The 17,689-nt window shown below is 36.4% G+C and overlaps 1 protein-coding gene across 1 annotated transcript; it reads left to right on the forward strand.

The window, feature by feature from the left end:
• Positions 1–1,918: 1,918 nt before the first annotated feature.
• Positions 1,919–16,475, forward strand: LOC133871023 (transcription initiation factor TFIID subunit 5). The gene is made up of 19 exons (XM_062308359.1): positions 1,919–2,169; positions 3,927–4,008; positions 4,089–4,167; positions 4,365–4,462; positions 4,558–4,614; positions 5,020–5,107; positions 5,194–5,303; positions 8,089–8,196; positions 8,398–8,549; positions 9,524–9,634; positions 9,727–9,796; positions 9,874–9,913; positions 13,615–13,776; positions 13,922–13,998; positions 15,070–15,186; positions 15,314–15,579; positions 15,679–15,774; positions 15,887–15,962; positions 16,241–16,475. Exons 1-19 carry the CDS (start codon positions 1,988–1,990, stop codon positions 16,292–16,294), a joined length of 2,025 nt encoding a protein of 674 aa, XP_062164343.1. The 5' UTR covers positions 1,919–1,987; the 3' UTR covers positions 16,295–16,475.
• Positions 16,476–17,689: the final 1,214 nt, after the last annotated feature.

Raw genomic sequence — 17,689 nt, forward strand, 5'->3', positions numbered from 1 at the left:
AAACAATATTATTATTGTTTATTTACGGTTAGCGGCTTGGTGCCACCTAATAATTTGATCTATTGATACGGTAATGAGATATGTATTATGATAAAGATAAGAAAAATGTTAGAAATTACATTTTTATTTTATAAATAATTATTCAATAAAATTGATATGGTAGGCATAATCAAACTTTAGATTGCCAAATCAACATTGTGATATACTTGTAGGATAAAAATGTAATTTCTACCATCATTCATATAATAATATTAATAATGAGATATGTATTATTTATGATGAGTTCTAGAGTGATTTCTTCTTTTCAAAAAAAAAAAAAAAAAAGAGTTCTAGAGTGATGTTATGGGTTATAAATTGACGTGATAGTTTTAATTGCATATCTCATCAGCAGCTCAACAATTAAATTTATTTATCAAGTTTTGTAGCTTAATTTTATTTATTTTTAGAATGTTGCTAGGGGCACTATAACTTTTAGTATAAGTCATCTACAAACTGACGTGGTAGTGTATGTTGCACTTATCGTGTCATCCACTAAACAATTAAATTTTTTTTACCATTAAAATACTGTCATGTGAGTTTGTAAACGGATTGTAGAAAAAATGTGTAGTACCCTAAACAAATTTCATGGGATGCTACATCTTTTACTACAATTCTCATACAAATTGATATGACGGGCAATTTATAATCAGTAAAATGATTAAGAGTGTATAGCTGATAAGTCAGCTTTTAATTAATTCAATTGACAAGTCAATTTTTCTACTTAAGCTCTGTTTGTTTCGGCATAAAATGGTTTCTGTCATAAAATATTTTATGGGAAGTCATTTTTCTGGAAAATGTTTTCGGCCGAAAGCATTTTTCGGTCTTTGGCGCGTATGGAAAATCATAAATATTTTTTATATTTTCATCCAATCATATTAACTTATAAAAATCAATTTTTATTCACAACATAAAAGTATTTATGTAAAATAATATAAAAAAAAAACTAAAAAATTATGTTTAACTAAGATATACACATTGATTAACAATAATCATATATTTTACAAATTGGGAGTATTTTAAAAAATTATTTTTAAAGTGGTTGGAATATTGCCATTTGTGCCGAATCCCGACCATCTGGCCGGATTCAGCTGGAACGCCTAGATCCCTACTAGTTCTGGCTGGATCTCGATCTTGCCGGATCCGACTATTTGGCCGGAATCTGGCACAGTATCGCCGGAATCCGGCTACAATGGTCGAATGTCGTCTGATTTTAACAGAAATTTTCAAATTCCGGCACTGGTCGGATTCCGACTAGTGCCAAAATATGGCTTGTCGAAATCTGGTGATGGTTGCCAGATTTCGGTGATGGTTGACTGTTTGAGCGTGAAGGTCGACTACGTCGTTTAAAATGATTTACGTTTTTAAAAAACGTAAATCATTTTTTCGAAATTTACTATGTATTTTTGGTAAAACAAAAATTATTTTTCGGTTAACTATTATTTTTACCCGTACTAAACATCGGAAAATGCCGAAATCATTTTACGTTGAAACAAACGGAGCATAATGTTATTTAATCAATTATGGACACTACCATATCAGTTTGTAAAAAGACATATTAAAAGCTGTAATAACCCTAACAAAAATCTTTATTATTTTTTTCACCGTCAAAATACAGTCAGAGTGTGTTTGCAAGAATTTTTATGAAAGCCTTTCATTTGCCTGCCTCTCTTTGATGGAAGTTTTATTTTCCCATAATTATCCTAATTTTTAGCCTAATTCTTCTTTTTGATGATCTATCTCTTCAAACATTTCATTATTTGCCTTTTGGGTTTAGGCCTTCTTTCTAGACCCCAAAAGGGTATTGGGCTTTGATGAATGCCGAAAATGTTTTCATAGGCACAAGGGTTTAGTCCAAACTCAGGCCCAAGATCCTGCGAGCAAATTTCCCGAAACGGCAAGACCTAAATCAGAGGCGCACTCGGAGTCGGAGCGAGAGAGAGGGAGAGCAATGGAGGAAGATCAAATAGAGAAGTTCGTGGCAGCGTACCTGAAGAAGAAGGGGTTCAAGCAAGCTGAGCACGCTTTCCAAGAAGAACGACAACAGCAATCGAGCAAGAACAATTCATCGTCCTCCACCACCAATTCCCTCTCTGACCCTGACCTCGCCAAGCACCTCCTCGCCTTCTCCGAGTACTCTCTCTCTCTCTCTCTCTCTCTCTCTCTCTCTCTCTCTCTCTCTCTCTATATATATATATATATATATATATATATATATATATATATATATATATATATATATATATATAATCCTTTTTTTTTTCAAGCAAATGTATAAAGCACGAGGATAAGTAATTTCCAAATTTTGCTTGGATTAGTGAAGTAAATGTCTATAGCTTTACTTATATTGGTGCGGTGAATGATAATGCTGCATAAACGAGCCAAAAAATAACATTTTTTTTTGGTCGAATTTATGAATTTCGCTCGAAGACATGCTTAACCTATGGAATGGTTTAAATTGGGATAAAGGTTCACATTTTATGCGTATATTAGGTGCCAAATGTTCTAAAAAATATATTTGACGTGCCAAATAATTGTAAGGGGTTTGACTGTTGAATGTGCCATACGTATTTATATGTTTTATGTCGTTCACGCTAAGCTAGAGTTAATACGTAGAGTGAATTGGGAATATGCACTGTATTCATGTGAATCATATGGCATTGTTTTTGACAATTTGCTATTACTTATGATTCACTTGTGGACTTGCTTATACCACTTATTATATATCTCAAAGAGTATTTCTAAAGTTTTCAGATCCCCAAGTTGAAATTCTTTAGCTTGTGCCACGGTTTACAAGTTATAAGAACACGACAAGTGTTCTGGATTTTCACTTGGCTGGTAATTTTATGTTAATTAGGGTATAATATTTGCTATAGTTGGGTATCTGAAGACTAAATTTGGTCTCTTGTTCACTGAGCGACCCATATAATACATTCTTTGGAGCAATCATTTCTTGATAGTTTGGGGTTGGCCTTGTTTTGGACCATCACTACATTGATATGGGATGGGCTATATGTATTGGTGTTGGAGTGATACTCTAAACTTTGTTGCATAGTCATGTTTGTGACTTTTTTTTTTTTTTTTCTTTGATAGCTAAAGGAAATTTTATAAAAAGCGTAAGGCGCCCAAAGTACACACGCAATATACAACAGGAACCTTAACTAGAGTGAGGAAAACCCAAACAACCCACACTACCCAGCCAAAAATCCACAAAACAGCAAGCACTCAAACCCTCAAACTCGAACCCACAAAACACCAAAAGCCCTCAACCCGAGGCACTCACAATAAAAAACGTGAGCCTTGCATTTTCCACGCCTTGAGGACGCGCATGTAGAATCATAGTTTATGGAGCAATCTAAGTTCAAAAGCCCCCTTCTTTCTCTGGAACTAGAGCACACGCCTTTAACCTCCCGAGAATTATCCTCTTCGTAGTTTTTGCAGGAGGGGACTTTCATAAGACTTAAATATTGTAGAAGTGGGAGATATAGAACATGTAAGAAATCACTGCAGTGAACTTTGAATTCTTCTGAACAATAGAAGACAAGATGCTTTCATGTTGTTTTTTAAGTAAAGGAAAATCAAGTTGTTTGGGCCTCCCCGGCTTACCACTGAACCGATACTTAGTGGCATTGATGAGAATGACATGGTTGTGTAGCACTGTAGTGGTCGACACTGAAAATGTAATAAATTCTGAAAGTGGAGTGGGCGGCTATACTTTTGCAGCAGTCATGTTAGTGTATCTAGTATGGTGAAAAATGCTGACATAAGAGTATTATTAAAAGGATTGAAAAATGCAATCTTTATATTAATTTTTTTTTCTCTGGTTATTCGTGCACTTTTTATTGTCACAAAGGTGCTTTTGTTGCATCATGAAAGTTCTTATTTTTCAGATTGGAGAATGGTCCTGCACGATACCATGATGGATATAGCAAGTTTAGGTCATGGACTTATACTTCACTAGATTTGTACAAGGTAGCTGGTTTTTAAATTGATTTTAGTTTCATAATCCCGGTGTTTATGATTCGACTAAATCACCTTTTCAACCTCTGCAGCACGAGTTGCTTCGTGTGCTTTATCCTGTATTTATTCATTGTTTCATGGATCTGGTGGAAAAAGGGCATGTTCAAGAAGGTATGTTTTGTAGTCTATGTCAGAAACTAACTGAAGTGGTCCATTAGTGCAACTGTTACCTGGTTCTTTTTACATGATTACAGTTGATCTTTTTTCTTCATGTCTTGTGCTTTTTGTACTGCAAACTTACCAAAGTGAGAATTAGTTCAACAACTGTAATGTGTACATGTTCACATAATTATGGTTGATATCTCCAGCGCGAACCTTTTTCAATAGCTTCCGTGAAGACCATGAAATGATGCACTCGCGAGACCTTCAAAAGTTGGAAGGAGTTCTTTCTCCCTCTCATCTGGAGGTAATTACTACTTTAGAACCTTCATTTAATGTTCCCCATTCTTTATATGGCTAAATTAGAAATCATAATAATTTAATCATCAAGTTTCTGTTCAGGAGATGGAATTTGCTCATTCTCTTAGGCAGAGCAAAGTGAAAATAAAGATATGTCAGGTAACTTCTTGTTCTTCTTGATTAACTTGTTAGTATCCAAAGTGATTCATGTTAATGTTTATCCAATTATAGATCACGCAAATCATAGTACTTGTCTATCTTAAGGTCCCTGGAAGCCATCTTTTCCTGTATAATCAACATTAATTCTATGTATCAATTTGATCTTTGATAGCTTAGGTTTATGATGTCCTATTGCACTAAGAAAACTTCAGTTCTTTGCGATGGAATTCTATTTTTAGCTAACATATGATTTTCTTTTTATTGCTATGAGTTATTGGTGGCCTTGTTACATTGATAGCTATAGAGATGGAATTTCCTATAATAGTTTCTTGGTTGTTACCCTTTAGATAGGTTCAGAATATATTATTGGACCACTGAAAAACTTATTGTTAACTATTGTGCCAGTACTCCTATGAGCTACTGCTGCAGTATCTACACAAGACAAAATTGACCACAATGCTTGGGGTTATAAATGAGCATATTAACTTTCAAGGTACATCTGTTAGCCTTTTGGTTGCATGTATATAAGAATTTATATGTTTGAGTTATTATGATATTCATATATTACTAGTTTTGCAGTTTCTCCAGGGCAGCCCATCTCAATTTCTGATGACACTGAAGTCGTAACACTTACTGGAAGCAGCCACGATGAGGCCACCCGGATAAATCAGAAGGAAATACATTGGGGGGTCAGTAAAGATTCTGAGTTCCTTTTATGTTATTTATTGAGAGGGATAACGTATTTTTGTAATTCAAAAGGATAGTAGTCTTGTAATTGTATATAGTGGTCATGATTTTTATTTGCAAATCGGCTGCGAATATACTGGGCTTGCATCTTTGTTTGAAATGCCAAATAACTGCCCCTTATTCTCTCTGTATTGCTCTTTGTGTTTTAAATTATTTAACTAAATGTCATTGATTTTGATAGATTTCGTGCTATTAAATGTGTGGTTTTCATAGCCAATGCAAACATTGAATACAATACTAATGATGGACATTTTGCTAATATTTTTACAACTGCCTAAAACTTTTCAGATGTTACAATATAATATACTTGCATACAAAATTTACCTCAATGGGGACCTTATTCCGCCAAATACTCTTCCAAGGAAGAGAGTGCTGTCATGAGGTACAAGGATGTTATAGAAAGATCTAACGCCAAACACCCTTATCTTGGAAGTGGCCCACAATTTTTTTAAAGGAGTACAATAAATTAAAAAACAAAGCAAAGACATTCATCCCAATTATGAGCCACTTTGATAAAGCTTACATTCTACTAATGGGAATAACTAGATAACTCCAAGTAATCTACCACAGAATCATCCTTAATACACGTAATACTATATAGATTCGAGAAAACATCCTTAAGGGCCTGATCCCCACACCTCATCATGCTAGAATCTAACCTTAGAGCCATCTCCCATAAACTCCTCCCCAACTCCTTTGATATCAACGGTGCTTCAGCTTTTAACAGTAGAAGCTACTGGAGGTTTTAGGGTTTTCGGGTTTTAGGGCTTAACTCCTTGTGGGTTTTGTTGGGTTCTTTTGTGGGCTATTCTTGGGTGTTCCTTTTGGGCTTTAGGGTTTCGTTGAGGTGCTTTTTGTGGATTGCCTTTGGTTGTTCCTGTGTATACTCCATGTGTACTTTCTTATCAAAAAAATACTCACTGTGTACTTAGGGGCGTCTTACGCTTTTTTTAATAAAACTTTTCTTACTTATAAAAAAAAATAGTAGAAGCTACTTGCATCTCGTTTGGCATCTCAACGGTGTGTCATTTTTTTTGCAAATTTTGTGAAGCAGTTTAGGCTTTTTAGGTAGATTTTGAGAAGTAGCCCTTGGTTGCTCCTCAAAACAGCTGCAGCTTCTCATATTAAAATTATAAACCTCTCAAACTGGCTCTAAGTCCACTTTCGTTAAGCATTGTTGAAAGGTTGGTTTGTATATGATTTATTTTCTCCACAAATTTTGGTAATTTTTAATTAGTCAGCCTTAATTTAGTTGTGAACGAGTTTTATTGCTATGACCCCATCCCCCACCTCAAATATAGCAGAACCAGAGAAAGTCTCTCACCCTTTCCTGATGTTCTTCTACAACTCCACTCCAAAGGCACCTACAGGCTCAAGGGAACACCACCCGCTCCACAAACTGCCAAACTTGGAGTCCATTGCAACTCTCCACCAAACATCTCTCTCAATCCCAAACCACCACAACCATTTACCTAACAGAGCGCTGTTAAACATCACCAAGTTCCTGATACCCAACCCTCCTTCTGTAAGTAGGGTACAAACCTTAGACCAACTCACCAAGTGATATTTGAACTCTTCACCAATCCCTATTTATTAAAAAAAGAACTCTTCACCAATCCCACCCCATAGAAAATCCCGTTGTAACTTCTCAATTCGAGCAGCAATACTCCCCGGGAGAGGGAATAATGACAAATAATACGTAGGTAAATTGGCGAGGGTACTCTTAATAAGGGTGGTGCAGGGATATAGTTCTGAAGGAAGCATTTTCTGTTCTCTTTGGTATTGCTCATGCGAATGATGCCTCAGTTGCGGATAATATGGAGATTTTGGGCGGTTCTACTCAGTAGAACGTGAGCTTTATTAGAGAGGCGCATGATTGGGAAGTGAATGTCTTTGCTTCCTTCTTTCAGGTGTTGCACTCGACCATTGTGAGTAGAGATCGTGCAGATAGGCTTTGGTGAGTTTCTTCCAAGAAAGGCTTGTTCAAGGTCAAGTACTTCTTTAGCTCTTTGGCTTGCTTTGAAGGTAGACGCTTCCCTTGGAAGAGTGTGTGGCAGACTTAGGCTCCTTCGAGGGTGATTTTTTTTGCGTGGTCGGCGGTGCAATGCAAGATCCTTACTGTGGATAATCTCAGGAAGAGGTATATTATCATAGTGGACAGATGTTGCTTGTGCAAGAGAAATGGGGAATTAGTGGACTACCTTCTTCTTCACTGCAATGCGGCTTCCTCTCTGTGAAATACCCTTTTCACTCGATTTGGTATGTCTTGGGTTATGCCTAGAAGAGTTATCGACTTGTTTACCTGTTTGTGAAATTTTGGAAGGCCTATGATTGCTGCGATTTGGAAGATGGTGCCAATCTGCATTTTTTGGTGTGTTCGGAAGGAAATAAATCTTAGGTGTTTCGAGGATTTGGAGAGTTCTATGGAGGATATTTTAGCTTCGTTTTTTTCGTACTTTGTATCTTTAGATGGTAGCTTTTTTGTTCCCATTGTCGCTTAGTTTTGTCAATTTTCTTGTTCGTTTTTCTCTTCTTAGTTAGGTGTTTCCTTTTGTATACTTCTGGTGTACTTAGGAGCGCTTGACGCTTTCAATAAGACTAAATTTACTTATAAAAAAAAAAGCTCTATACCTGTCCCTGCTCTCAATGGTAGTTATCTGTGTAAGTGTAATTTCTTTTTCTTGGTTGGTTATTTAATTTTGAGCTTTACTCTTATATTTTTGATAGCTGCTTGAAGATTCTTTAGAAGAACGCTTGGAAAAGGGTGGAGGTTTGCTCTCCGATTCTGAAAAGGCTGAAGGAGAAACCAAAGAGGGAGAATTAGATGAAAATAAGGTAAAATGTACTTCAGATACCTGTAACTTTCTCCCATATCTACTTATCAAAAAAAAAAAATTCTCCCATATCTACAGATTTATAATTGATTGAAATAATTTATTTGTGATTTTTTGTCGTGTATGTCATTTCTATAGTGATTGATAGTTCAAAGTTTCGGATTCTTTCGCTTGACTTTTGTGTTACCTGTTTCTTGTTCAGAAAAGATCAGGTGAAGGAGCAAAGCAAGGCATGTCAATTAAAAAGTTAAAGAAGGACAAGGGTGTAAGTGCAACAGGGAAAACTGGGCGTCCTGAGGCTAACACTGTACCTATGGCACCACGAGTCAAACCAGAGCTTACTTTGCCAGTAATGTATTTTCTGGAATCCTCTATTTTCTTTTTTTTTCCTCATTAAACAAAGGTTACAGTTATTAGCAGAAACTATGCTTTACATGGAGTGGGGTGACCTAGAGTAGAGTTATCATATCGTTTAAACTGCTGCCAGGAAAACTTAAAATTCAGACAAGTTCAATAAAATGAGCAATATAATATGACTTTTCACTGTTCAGTGTAGGTAATGGTTTATTAATATAATATCAATTTATAGTGCATTGCATCAAAAATTCAAAGTTTGGCTTGAGTTTGAAATGGTTTATGATATTGACAAGGTTTTGTTTTACTAAGTTTTATAAATGTATAGCGACAAAGCAGAAACCATCAGCACCTTATCTCTAACCCCCACCCTTTCTGCACTTACACCCCTAACAACAAACTATAAGTTCTCTTTCTCGCTAAATTGTGACTTTTTTACTTCTATTCCAGTTAACTGGAACTTAATTAGTGGATAGTCATGAGGTATTACTTATTGCAACGTTCTGGGTCATTTTTCAATTGGAAATAGTTTTATTTTTCTTTTCATTTTTTAATACGTGCTTCACATGATTTGTTTTGAAAGTCTCATGTTAATATATATTGTACTCTTGCAGCTAGATGGGACTTTGCCTTGTTGGTTAAAGTTTTGACTCCTAATCATCTCTTGAATACAAGATTTCCTTGTAAATTAAGCATTTAGGATATCTTAAGATTTTGCAAGCCAATCGGATGTGTGCCTTGGTTGAGTCCTTACGTTGACCAATGGTACTCATTGCATTTGTGTTTTATTTGACAATATGCCCTAGAATAAAGTTGTGTTGCAGTTCATTGCAATGTTAATGATTTCTTATGGTATGTTTTGCCAAATAAGACTTTGTGGATAAATTTGGGGTATCAGCACAAGAAATCTATGACGCTGTTGATGTCAAGGTTCTGCCACAGGCCATTGATTTAACTTTTATTGATTGCTTCAGTCACACAGATGTAGAAAAGTCTATTCTTGAAGACCTAAGAAACCGGGTTCAGTTGAGTAGTGTATCACTGCCATCTGTCAGCTTTTATACATTCATCAACACACATAATGGGTAATGTCCATAACTTTGTTGGCCTAATATTAATATTGTTTCTTTAGTAACATTTTTGCTTAAATACTTATCTTTTTGATAAATTGTCCCAGTTTAAACTGTTCATCAATATCCCATGATGGATCTTTGGTTGCTGGTGGATTTTCAGACTCATCGTTGAAGGTTGTATCTGATCAGATATCATAACCAATATTCTTTGTGTTTTAACATTTTCTAATTTTTGAACTGTGCCTCCATAGATTTGGGACATGGCAAAGCTTGGGCAAGAACCTGTTGGCCGTAAGTCTGCAATAATTTTTTTTTTTTTTTTAATTGAATGAGATTTTCTATTATTATTTATTTTTCTTCAAGTTGCAACTTGCTATCATATGAGTTTATGTACGTATTAACACTTATAATTTATTGTTAATGTGATCAAATCATAATTGTTGGCACATATAATTTATACCTGGTTTATAGTTGATATACCCAGAAATTGTGGAAGAAGAAGCTACCTTAGATTAGCTAAGAAACTGTTTTACATAAATAATTAATGGGGTGTTTAGATGGGGGTAAGTTTTAGGATTCCCAGGAATCCTAAAAGATTACCTCGTTTGGTTGCACTTAAGTGGAAGGAATCTAGATACCCAAGGGAATGTGGATTCCCTATCAACTCCCTTTTGATGGGAATGTGGTTTCCCTTCTAGAAACTCTCTCCCTCTCCCTTGAGCTGGCGAAACTCTCCCAAATTTGAGCTCTCTCCCTCTCCCTTGAGCAGACGAATCTCTATCTCAAATCTAAGCATTTGATGGGCTCTACCATACATAAGTACTTGTCGGTAGGTTCCATTTCTCTCTTTATATTGTGAGTAATAAGACTAAATTCACGATTTAGACGTGTTTCTTTTTGTTGGTAGTAAAACATGCAAATTGTATGGATAATATGGACAAAACGTATTTAAGGATATTTTGGGAAGAATAATAATTCCTACAAGATGCTTAGGAGTAAACCAAACATGGGATCCTATTAGATTCCTAATCATTCCCAAACGTAGGAATAGTCACATTCCTTTGAATCCAGATTCCCAAGAATGTGCCTAGGAATGTGGGTAACAGAAGGACTGTTAGATTTCGTGAACCAAATGCCACGTAAAAGAATTTCACATTTCTTTGTGTATGAGAAAGCTGCAAGTCATAACAATTCCTGTGTTGATGGAATGTCGGTATTAGGTTAACTTCATGGAGGATCATCTTCAGCTAACTAGTCCAATAGTACTATTTTAATACAGCTTAAAAAATATTGTTATTTGTTGCTTTTCATAGAATTGGTAAATTTAGGATTATTGAAGATGTTAAGTAGAATGATTTCTCCTTTGGTAAACGGGGGTCTATTATTAGGCTTTTCGGCGGGATCCAAGAATGTTGGTGCCCTCTAACATTTCTCGCCTTTTATTTGCGGACGATGCTTTGATTTTTTGCGGGGGAAATCAAGATCTTCGCAATTTGCGTTGTTTGTTCCTATGCTTTGTAGCAGCTTCAAGTTTGAGGATTAATATGGCTAAATTAGAGTTGGTCCTCGTTGGCAATGTTAGCAATGTGGAAGGTCTGGCTAGCATTTTGGGTTGTAGGGTCTCCTTTCGTCCTATGAAATATCTAGGCCTTCCGCTGGGAGCTTTGTTTAAGGTCAAATCTGTATGGGATGGCATTATTTAGAAGATTAAGTACCGTTTGGCTGGATGGAAGAGGATGTATTTGTCAAAGGGTTGGGAGGGTGACCTTGATCAAAAGTATTTTATCTAATCTGCCTACTTTACGTCTCATTTTCCCCTCCCGGTTGGTGTTGCTGACTGCATAGAGAAGTTGCAACGGGACTTTTTATCGGGTGATATTGGTGATGAGTTCAAATTCCATTTAATTAGCTGGTTTAAGGTGTGTTCTCCGATCTCCAAAGGAGGGTTGGAGATCCATAATTTACTTTCGTTCAACTGATCTTTTTTGGGGAAGTAACTTAGGCGTAATGTTCAGGAGAGAGGAGACTTATGGAAGGTGGTTGTGGATTCTAAATATGGCAGCGTGTTGGGTGGGTTTATGGGGCGTATGGGGTGGGGCTATGGAAGAATAATAGGAGTTGGGGGGGAGTTTTCTAGCATACTAGATATAAGGTCGGTGATGGCTCCAGAATTAAATTTTGGTATGATGTGTGGTGTGGGGATCAGGCCCTCAAGACTGCTTTTCCAGACTTATTCAATTTGGCGTGTTTTAAGGACGCTTTAGTGGCATATTATTTGGAGTTTTCTGGTGTCTCTCATTAATGGAATATTTAACTTTTTCAGAGCGACTGACGACTGGGAGGTGGATCTCTTTACCTTGTTCTTCAATTTGTTGTACTCCTTCAAATTGAAATAGGGTGGAAAGAAAAGCTTTGTTGTGTCTTTCTAAGAGAGGGCTGCTTGATCTTAAATCATACTACAATGTCCTTGATCCCCACGATAGTACTCTTTTTTCTTAGAGTATTTGCCATAATAAGGCTCTTCTTAAAGTGGCTTTCTTTACTTGGTCGACTGCTTTGGGGAAGATTTTAACTATGGATAATCTTAGAAAGCGGCATGTTATTGTGGTTGATTGGCGTTGTATGTATAAGAAGAGTGGAGAATCAGTGGACCACCTTTTACTGCATTATGAGATTGCTAATACCCGGTAGAATACCATCTTCAGCCTTGTAGGGTTGGCGTGGGTTGTGCCTCGTCGAGTGGTAGATCTTTTTGCTTGCTAGAAAGGACATTTGGGTAGGATTCAGAATGTTGTTATATGGAAGATGGTTCCGTCTTGCCTTATGTGGTGTATTTGGATGGAGAGAACTGATCGGAGCTTTGAAAACTGTGAACAGATGGTGGCAGAATTAAATATTATTGGACAACCGCCATTGACTTAAATATTTCTAACTTTCATGTTTTTCTTGATCTTTTTTCTTCTACTCGCTAGGTGTTTTTCTTGTATATTTCATGTGTACTTGAATTGCGCCTTTAAATATTTTGTGTTTACTTAAATAAATAAAAAAGTATCGCCTTTGATTTTTTTTTTTTTTGATAAGTAATCGAATTATCATTAAAAGCAATAAACGCAACTCAAGTATACATGGATTATACAGAAGAAAACACGTATGTTGGAGGAGAGAAAAGAACAAGAAATTATGAAAGTTAAGCTCCCAAGGAGCTACAAATACAGGCTATACAGCTGTCCAAGTAAAAAGAGTTAAAAAAAAAAACAAAAAAGACTCAAGCTCCATTGACGATTTCTTACGGTTCTCAAAACTTCTGTCATTTCTTTCCATCCAAAAACACTACAAGAGACAAGAATGCACCATCTTCCACACAAGAAACCAGAAGAAAAACAAACAGAAATGCAAGGCAACCCCTTTAAAACAAGAAGGCCTAACAGCTTGAGGGAAAGCCAGCACACGCAGCAGCACACCCTTAAAAGGGCTAACTAAACTGGAAAGTTACAACTAGAAAAGCCTCAAGACCCAACCAGCATTCTGTTTGTGAAAGGTAATACAGTGTTATTTGTGACTGTCAAAGTCTTTATCAAACTTCCACTCATGGGCTCTTGTTTTTTTGTGAGTTTAACCTTTTTTTCCCGGCAGGAGGGGTGGGAGTTCTAAAGTGAGTTTATCAAAATTGAAGGAGAGAGGCAATGAACATAGAGGAGAAGAAGTCAAACTCTGGAATATTTTAGACTAAGATATGAGGACCCACAATACATTCATTACTTCTTAATTAAAATACTTGTGCCTTTTTCAAGGAAGACAATCATTTTGGGGCAGTCAGAGTAAAATGTTATTCTTTCTTGGTTACGTTTATACGACTTTTGTTGGCGGTCTTAGTGTCATATGTTCTTTAATGGGCAGTAGATCGCTTTGGAGATGATCGTCTGTGTTACTGTACTTTTGTTTACTGCCTAGATATTCTTTGAAGAGGAATACTTAAATGGTGTTGGTGTCAGCTGTTTTGCAGGGTGAAAACGGTACCACTTCAAATGAACATGTTTTAGGGTCAAGAGGTGGAAAAAGATATACATTGTTTCAAGGTCATTCAGGGCCGGTGTATTCTGCCACTTTTAGTCCACTGGGGGATTTTTTACTTTCCTCTTCAGCAGACTCAACAAGTATGTTCTCCTAGACTATCATATGACTGCTTCAAACTCTCTCTCTCTCTGTTGTTTAGTAATAACTTTTTACTTTTGAATCATAATAGTATAGTCTTTGCTGAAACTACTATGTAACTATAAAAAATTACATCACTTGCTGCAGTTCGGTTATGGAGCACAAAACTAAATGCAAATCTTGTCTGCTACAAGGGCCACAATTACCCAGTATGGGATGTTCAGGTAAATTGATAATGTAAACCTTATTTTCATATATTTTCCATTTCTTCTGACAAAGGCTACCTAAATCTCAATCTCTTTCACATGGATGCTAGCAGTTCAGTGAGTCTCAATTTGTATTGCAGTTGGTTAGATGTATGAGTTTAGAACCACGTGCGAAGTAGATGGCTGTTGCTATCCTAATAGCCCTATTTGTATATGGTCAATATGGGCTGCACAAGGGGGAGGTAGACCTCTCCATTCCTTAAACTGCCAGTCTCTTGGTGTAGATAGGACTCGATCCCAGGTCTCTTGTTTGACGAAAAGAGACTTTACCAACTTAGTTAGCACCAATGACTATTTGATTTTAATATTATGTTTATGTGATTGTTTGAAGTAATCCCCGGACTAGTTATGATACAAAGTTACATTTCTTCTCATTAATAAACTGAACTAGCAACCAAGGTTTCATGCTCAAACATTTATGTCAAGCATATAATTCCCCCCTTAAGTCTATTAGAATTTTTTTATTTTATGTTCTGTTTCTGTGTGCTATTTTTCCTTTCTCTGACACTTTTGACAACTTGACGAAGACTAGTGCTTAGATTCTTTAAGGGGATTTACATATGGACAACATTAAATTTCTTTGTTCATTTCAGAGTCAAGTGTTCCTGGATTCTATGATTTATAATTAGTTTATTGTTTTTTTTTTTTGGTGTTATGTGTGTAGGGGGTTGTTATCTGTTTATTTCTTAATGATTCTCATTATTCAAAGAAAAATAATATTCTTAATAATCTGTAATGACTTGCAAGGGCTGAAAACAAGCAGTTTGTTTGTTAATTTGGTTTCTCCGTGTAAGGCTGATTTGGGATGCTCAATATTAGTGAATGTATGATTCATATGTATATTAAATTACTAAATTGTCCTGGAACTACCCCACAGATTCATGGTTGATTCAGTTATTATAATTAACTGTTTTTTGTCATAGAGGCATTGTCTTAAACAGAAAAACAAATCTCATTGGGGATGACCCAACATGATTGTTCTTCTCATCAACTTTAATATTGTATCTTTTTCTCTATTTCTTGGTTCAGTTCAGTCCTGTAGGACATTATTTTGCCAGCTCTTCACACGATCGAACAGCAAGGATTTGGTCCATGGACAGAATACTGCCTTTAAGGATAATGGCAGGGCACTTATCTGATGTTGATGTGAGTAGATCTCTCTTTCTCTCTCTCGTGCGCGCGCACGCATACAATCTGTTGCCGAACCATTGTCTACAAAATGTCAATCTCTGTCAGATGTTTATATCTAATGGGTTGAACATTTTTATTTCAGTGTGTGCAATGGCATGTCAACTGCAACTACATTGCCACTGGCTCTAGTGATAAAACGGTCCGATTGTGGGATGTACAAAGTGGGGAGTGTGTCCGAATTTTCATTGGTCACAGGAGTATGGTTTTGTCTTTGGCAATGTCGCCTGATGGCCGGTATCTGGCCTCTGGTGATGAAGATGGCACAATCATGATGTGGGACCTCTCAACCGGTCGGTGTGTTACACCTTTGATGGGTCACACCTCGTGTGTATGGACCCTTGCTTTTAGGTTGATATCTTTTCCTTGGTCTTGAATACCTACAGAATTTGTCGAATTATTTTTTCCCCAGGAAAATAAGTTAATTTTGCCATCCTTCTTGTTTGTCAGTTGTGAAGGTTCACTACTTGCATCTGGGTCTGCTGATTGCACTGTAAAATTATGGGATGTAACTACGAGTTCAAAGGCGCCAAAGACAGAAGAAAAGTAAGTGCATCCAAAACAGACTGTTGACGAGGACTGTTAAATGTTATTGCTCTTCTTGCTTCATTAGAACTAATTTTGAATAGAGTTTGACAAGTATGTTGACTTTCATCAGCAAAGGTGGAAATACCAACAGACTAAGATCATTGAAAACTCTTCCGACCAAGTCCACCCCCGTCTACGCATTGCGGGTAAATTGACAAAAAGCAGATTGAGTACTACAGCTTTTATTACAAGTTTTCATATGGCAGTCCATAATTGGTGACATGATTATGCAAAAGAATCCATCTTGTCAATCATATACTTTTTCATCATTTCACCAATTATGGACAATCATATATGTTGGGGATTATAGTAAAAGCTATAGTACCCGAGCATTTTCCAAGCAAATGAGCTCATTTTTTCTCGCTAAATTTACTTTGCCACTCATTCTAATCCTAGTTTTGTGATGTTCTTGTTTTGGGAACAGTTTTCTCGGAGGAATCTTCTATTTGCAGCTGGGGCCCTCTCAAAAAGCGTATAGAGTGCTCTCTGTCCGCTAAGCATTATGTTTATTTTGATCTTAGCCCTCAGGACTTTACCTTGTTCAGATTTGGTTTATGGAAATTTTGTTTTAAATTGTTGCTGAATCTTCTTTTGTAAATTAATACTCAATGTAAAAATTTTCATTAGTGGAAGAATTCGAAGATGCTTAACAAACGCTATTTGCAGTGTTTTGGCCTAGATGCTCCTCATTCTCCCCCAACAACAATAATGTGCGAGGATCTCCCTAGTAGGACCTGGGTGAAATTCATAATTGATCCTTCAAGGCATCTATCCATTCTAAAAAAAGACACGTATTTTCAAATTTAAGTAAAAGCAGCTCTTTTAGCATCTAATTTTGGCCGTCTCCTTTGGTAAAACTCTTCTTATTTTGGAAGGGATTTCCTTGATTGTCATTATGGCCATCAATAACCAAACACTTTAATGATTGGCATATTGCTCCAGTTATCAGGGATATCATTTCAGCTCTTTTCCTAGCAGTTATAGTCTTATAGGAAGCTCACAAAGTGGGAATGCATGCTAATTCTAGAGCTCATGCTGTTGCAAAGTAGACTGCTGCGCTCAATTTCTTTGGGGTTATCCCTTGTAATTTTATTTTATTTATTTATTTTTTTATCTGCCTCGTAACTCTGTATTGCCAATCTTGGTCCTAAACCGAGATGTCATAATCCTTCGTGAAGGAAGGATGAAGAAAAAGTATGGGAGAGGCTTCATCGATCACTTGAAAAAAGTAGAAGAGGATCTACCATAGAAATTTGACATCTTGTAATCTTCCAACAAAAGCATAAGAGAATCTGTCAGCTACCAACAAATAGTCGAGACTTTACTTAATCATATGTAAAGTAATAATCTATATTGTACAAGAAGTTATTTTTGCAAAAAGTAATAGTCCTTTTGGGGTGATAGAACAGATGTGGCTAGACTTTACACTCATCTATCTCTTATAAACCATTCACTTTATGTGAGTTATTTATCTTCTCCCAATATGGGACCGGAATGTTATAAACTTCTCTCCTTAAACCCCTGACGTCCTTGTTAGGGCCACATTATGCAGCGTTTTAATACCACATAGCCTAGTGTTACTAGGTGGCTCTGATACCATTTGTAACGACCCAGGAAAAAGCGCTAGCCATATTTACGCTATCACTCCAAAATGACAAGTCGATTTGAAGCTTTCCTTATAATCACTTATAAAGCCTAGTTTCACCTAGTAACTAGGCAATGTGAGATTTAACACTTATTTATCTCTTATAAATCACTTACTTTATGTGAGTTATTTATCTCTTCCCAATATGAGACCGGGGTGTTACACTCTTTTTTTTTGTCTTGTTCTCGCCCCTCTATAAAAGAATAAATGATAGCGAATGTAAAATAA

Source organism: Alnus glutinosa, chromosome 6 (genome assembly GCF_958979055.1).
Source record: "Alnus glutinosa chromosome 6, dhAlnGlut1.1, whole genome shotgun sequence".
Taxonomy (NCBI): domain Eukaryota; kingdom Viridiplantae; phylum Streptophyta; class Magnoliopsida; order Fagales; family Betulaceae; genus Alnus; species Alnus glutinosa.

Bases quoted from the DNA above. Each gene is read 5' to 3' on its own strand.
- LOC133871023 (XM_062308359.1), top strand. From the start codon at position 1,988: ATGGAGGAAGATCAAATAGAGAAGTTCGTGGCAGCGTACCTGAAGAAG. The intron at 4,168-4,364 runs GTATGTTTTGTA...TGATATCTCCAG, and splicing joins AAAAGGGCATGTTCAAGAAG to CGCGAACCTTTTTCAATAGC. The intron at 9,635-9,726 runs GTAATGTCCATA...AAATTGTCCCAG, and splicing joins TTCATCAACACACATAATGG to TTTAAACTGTTCATCAATAT.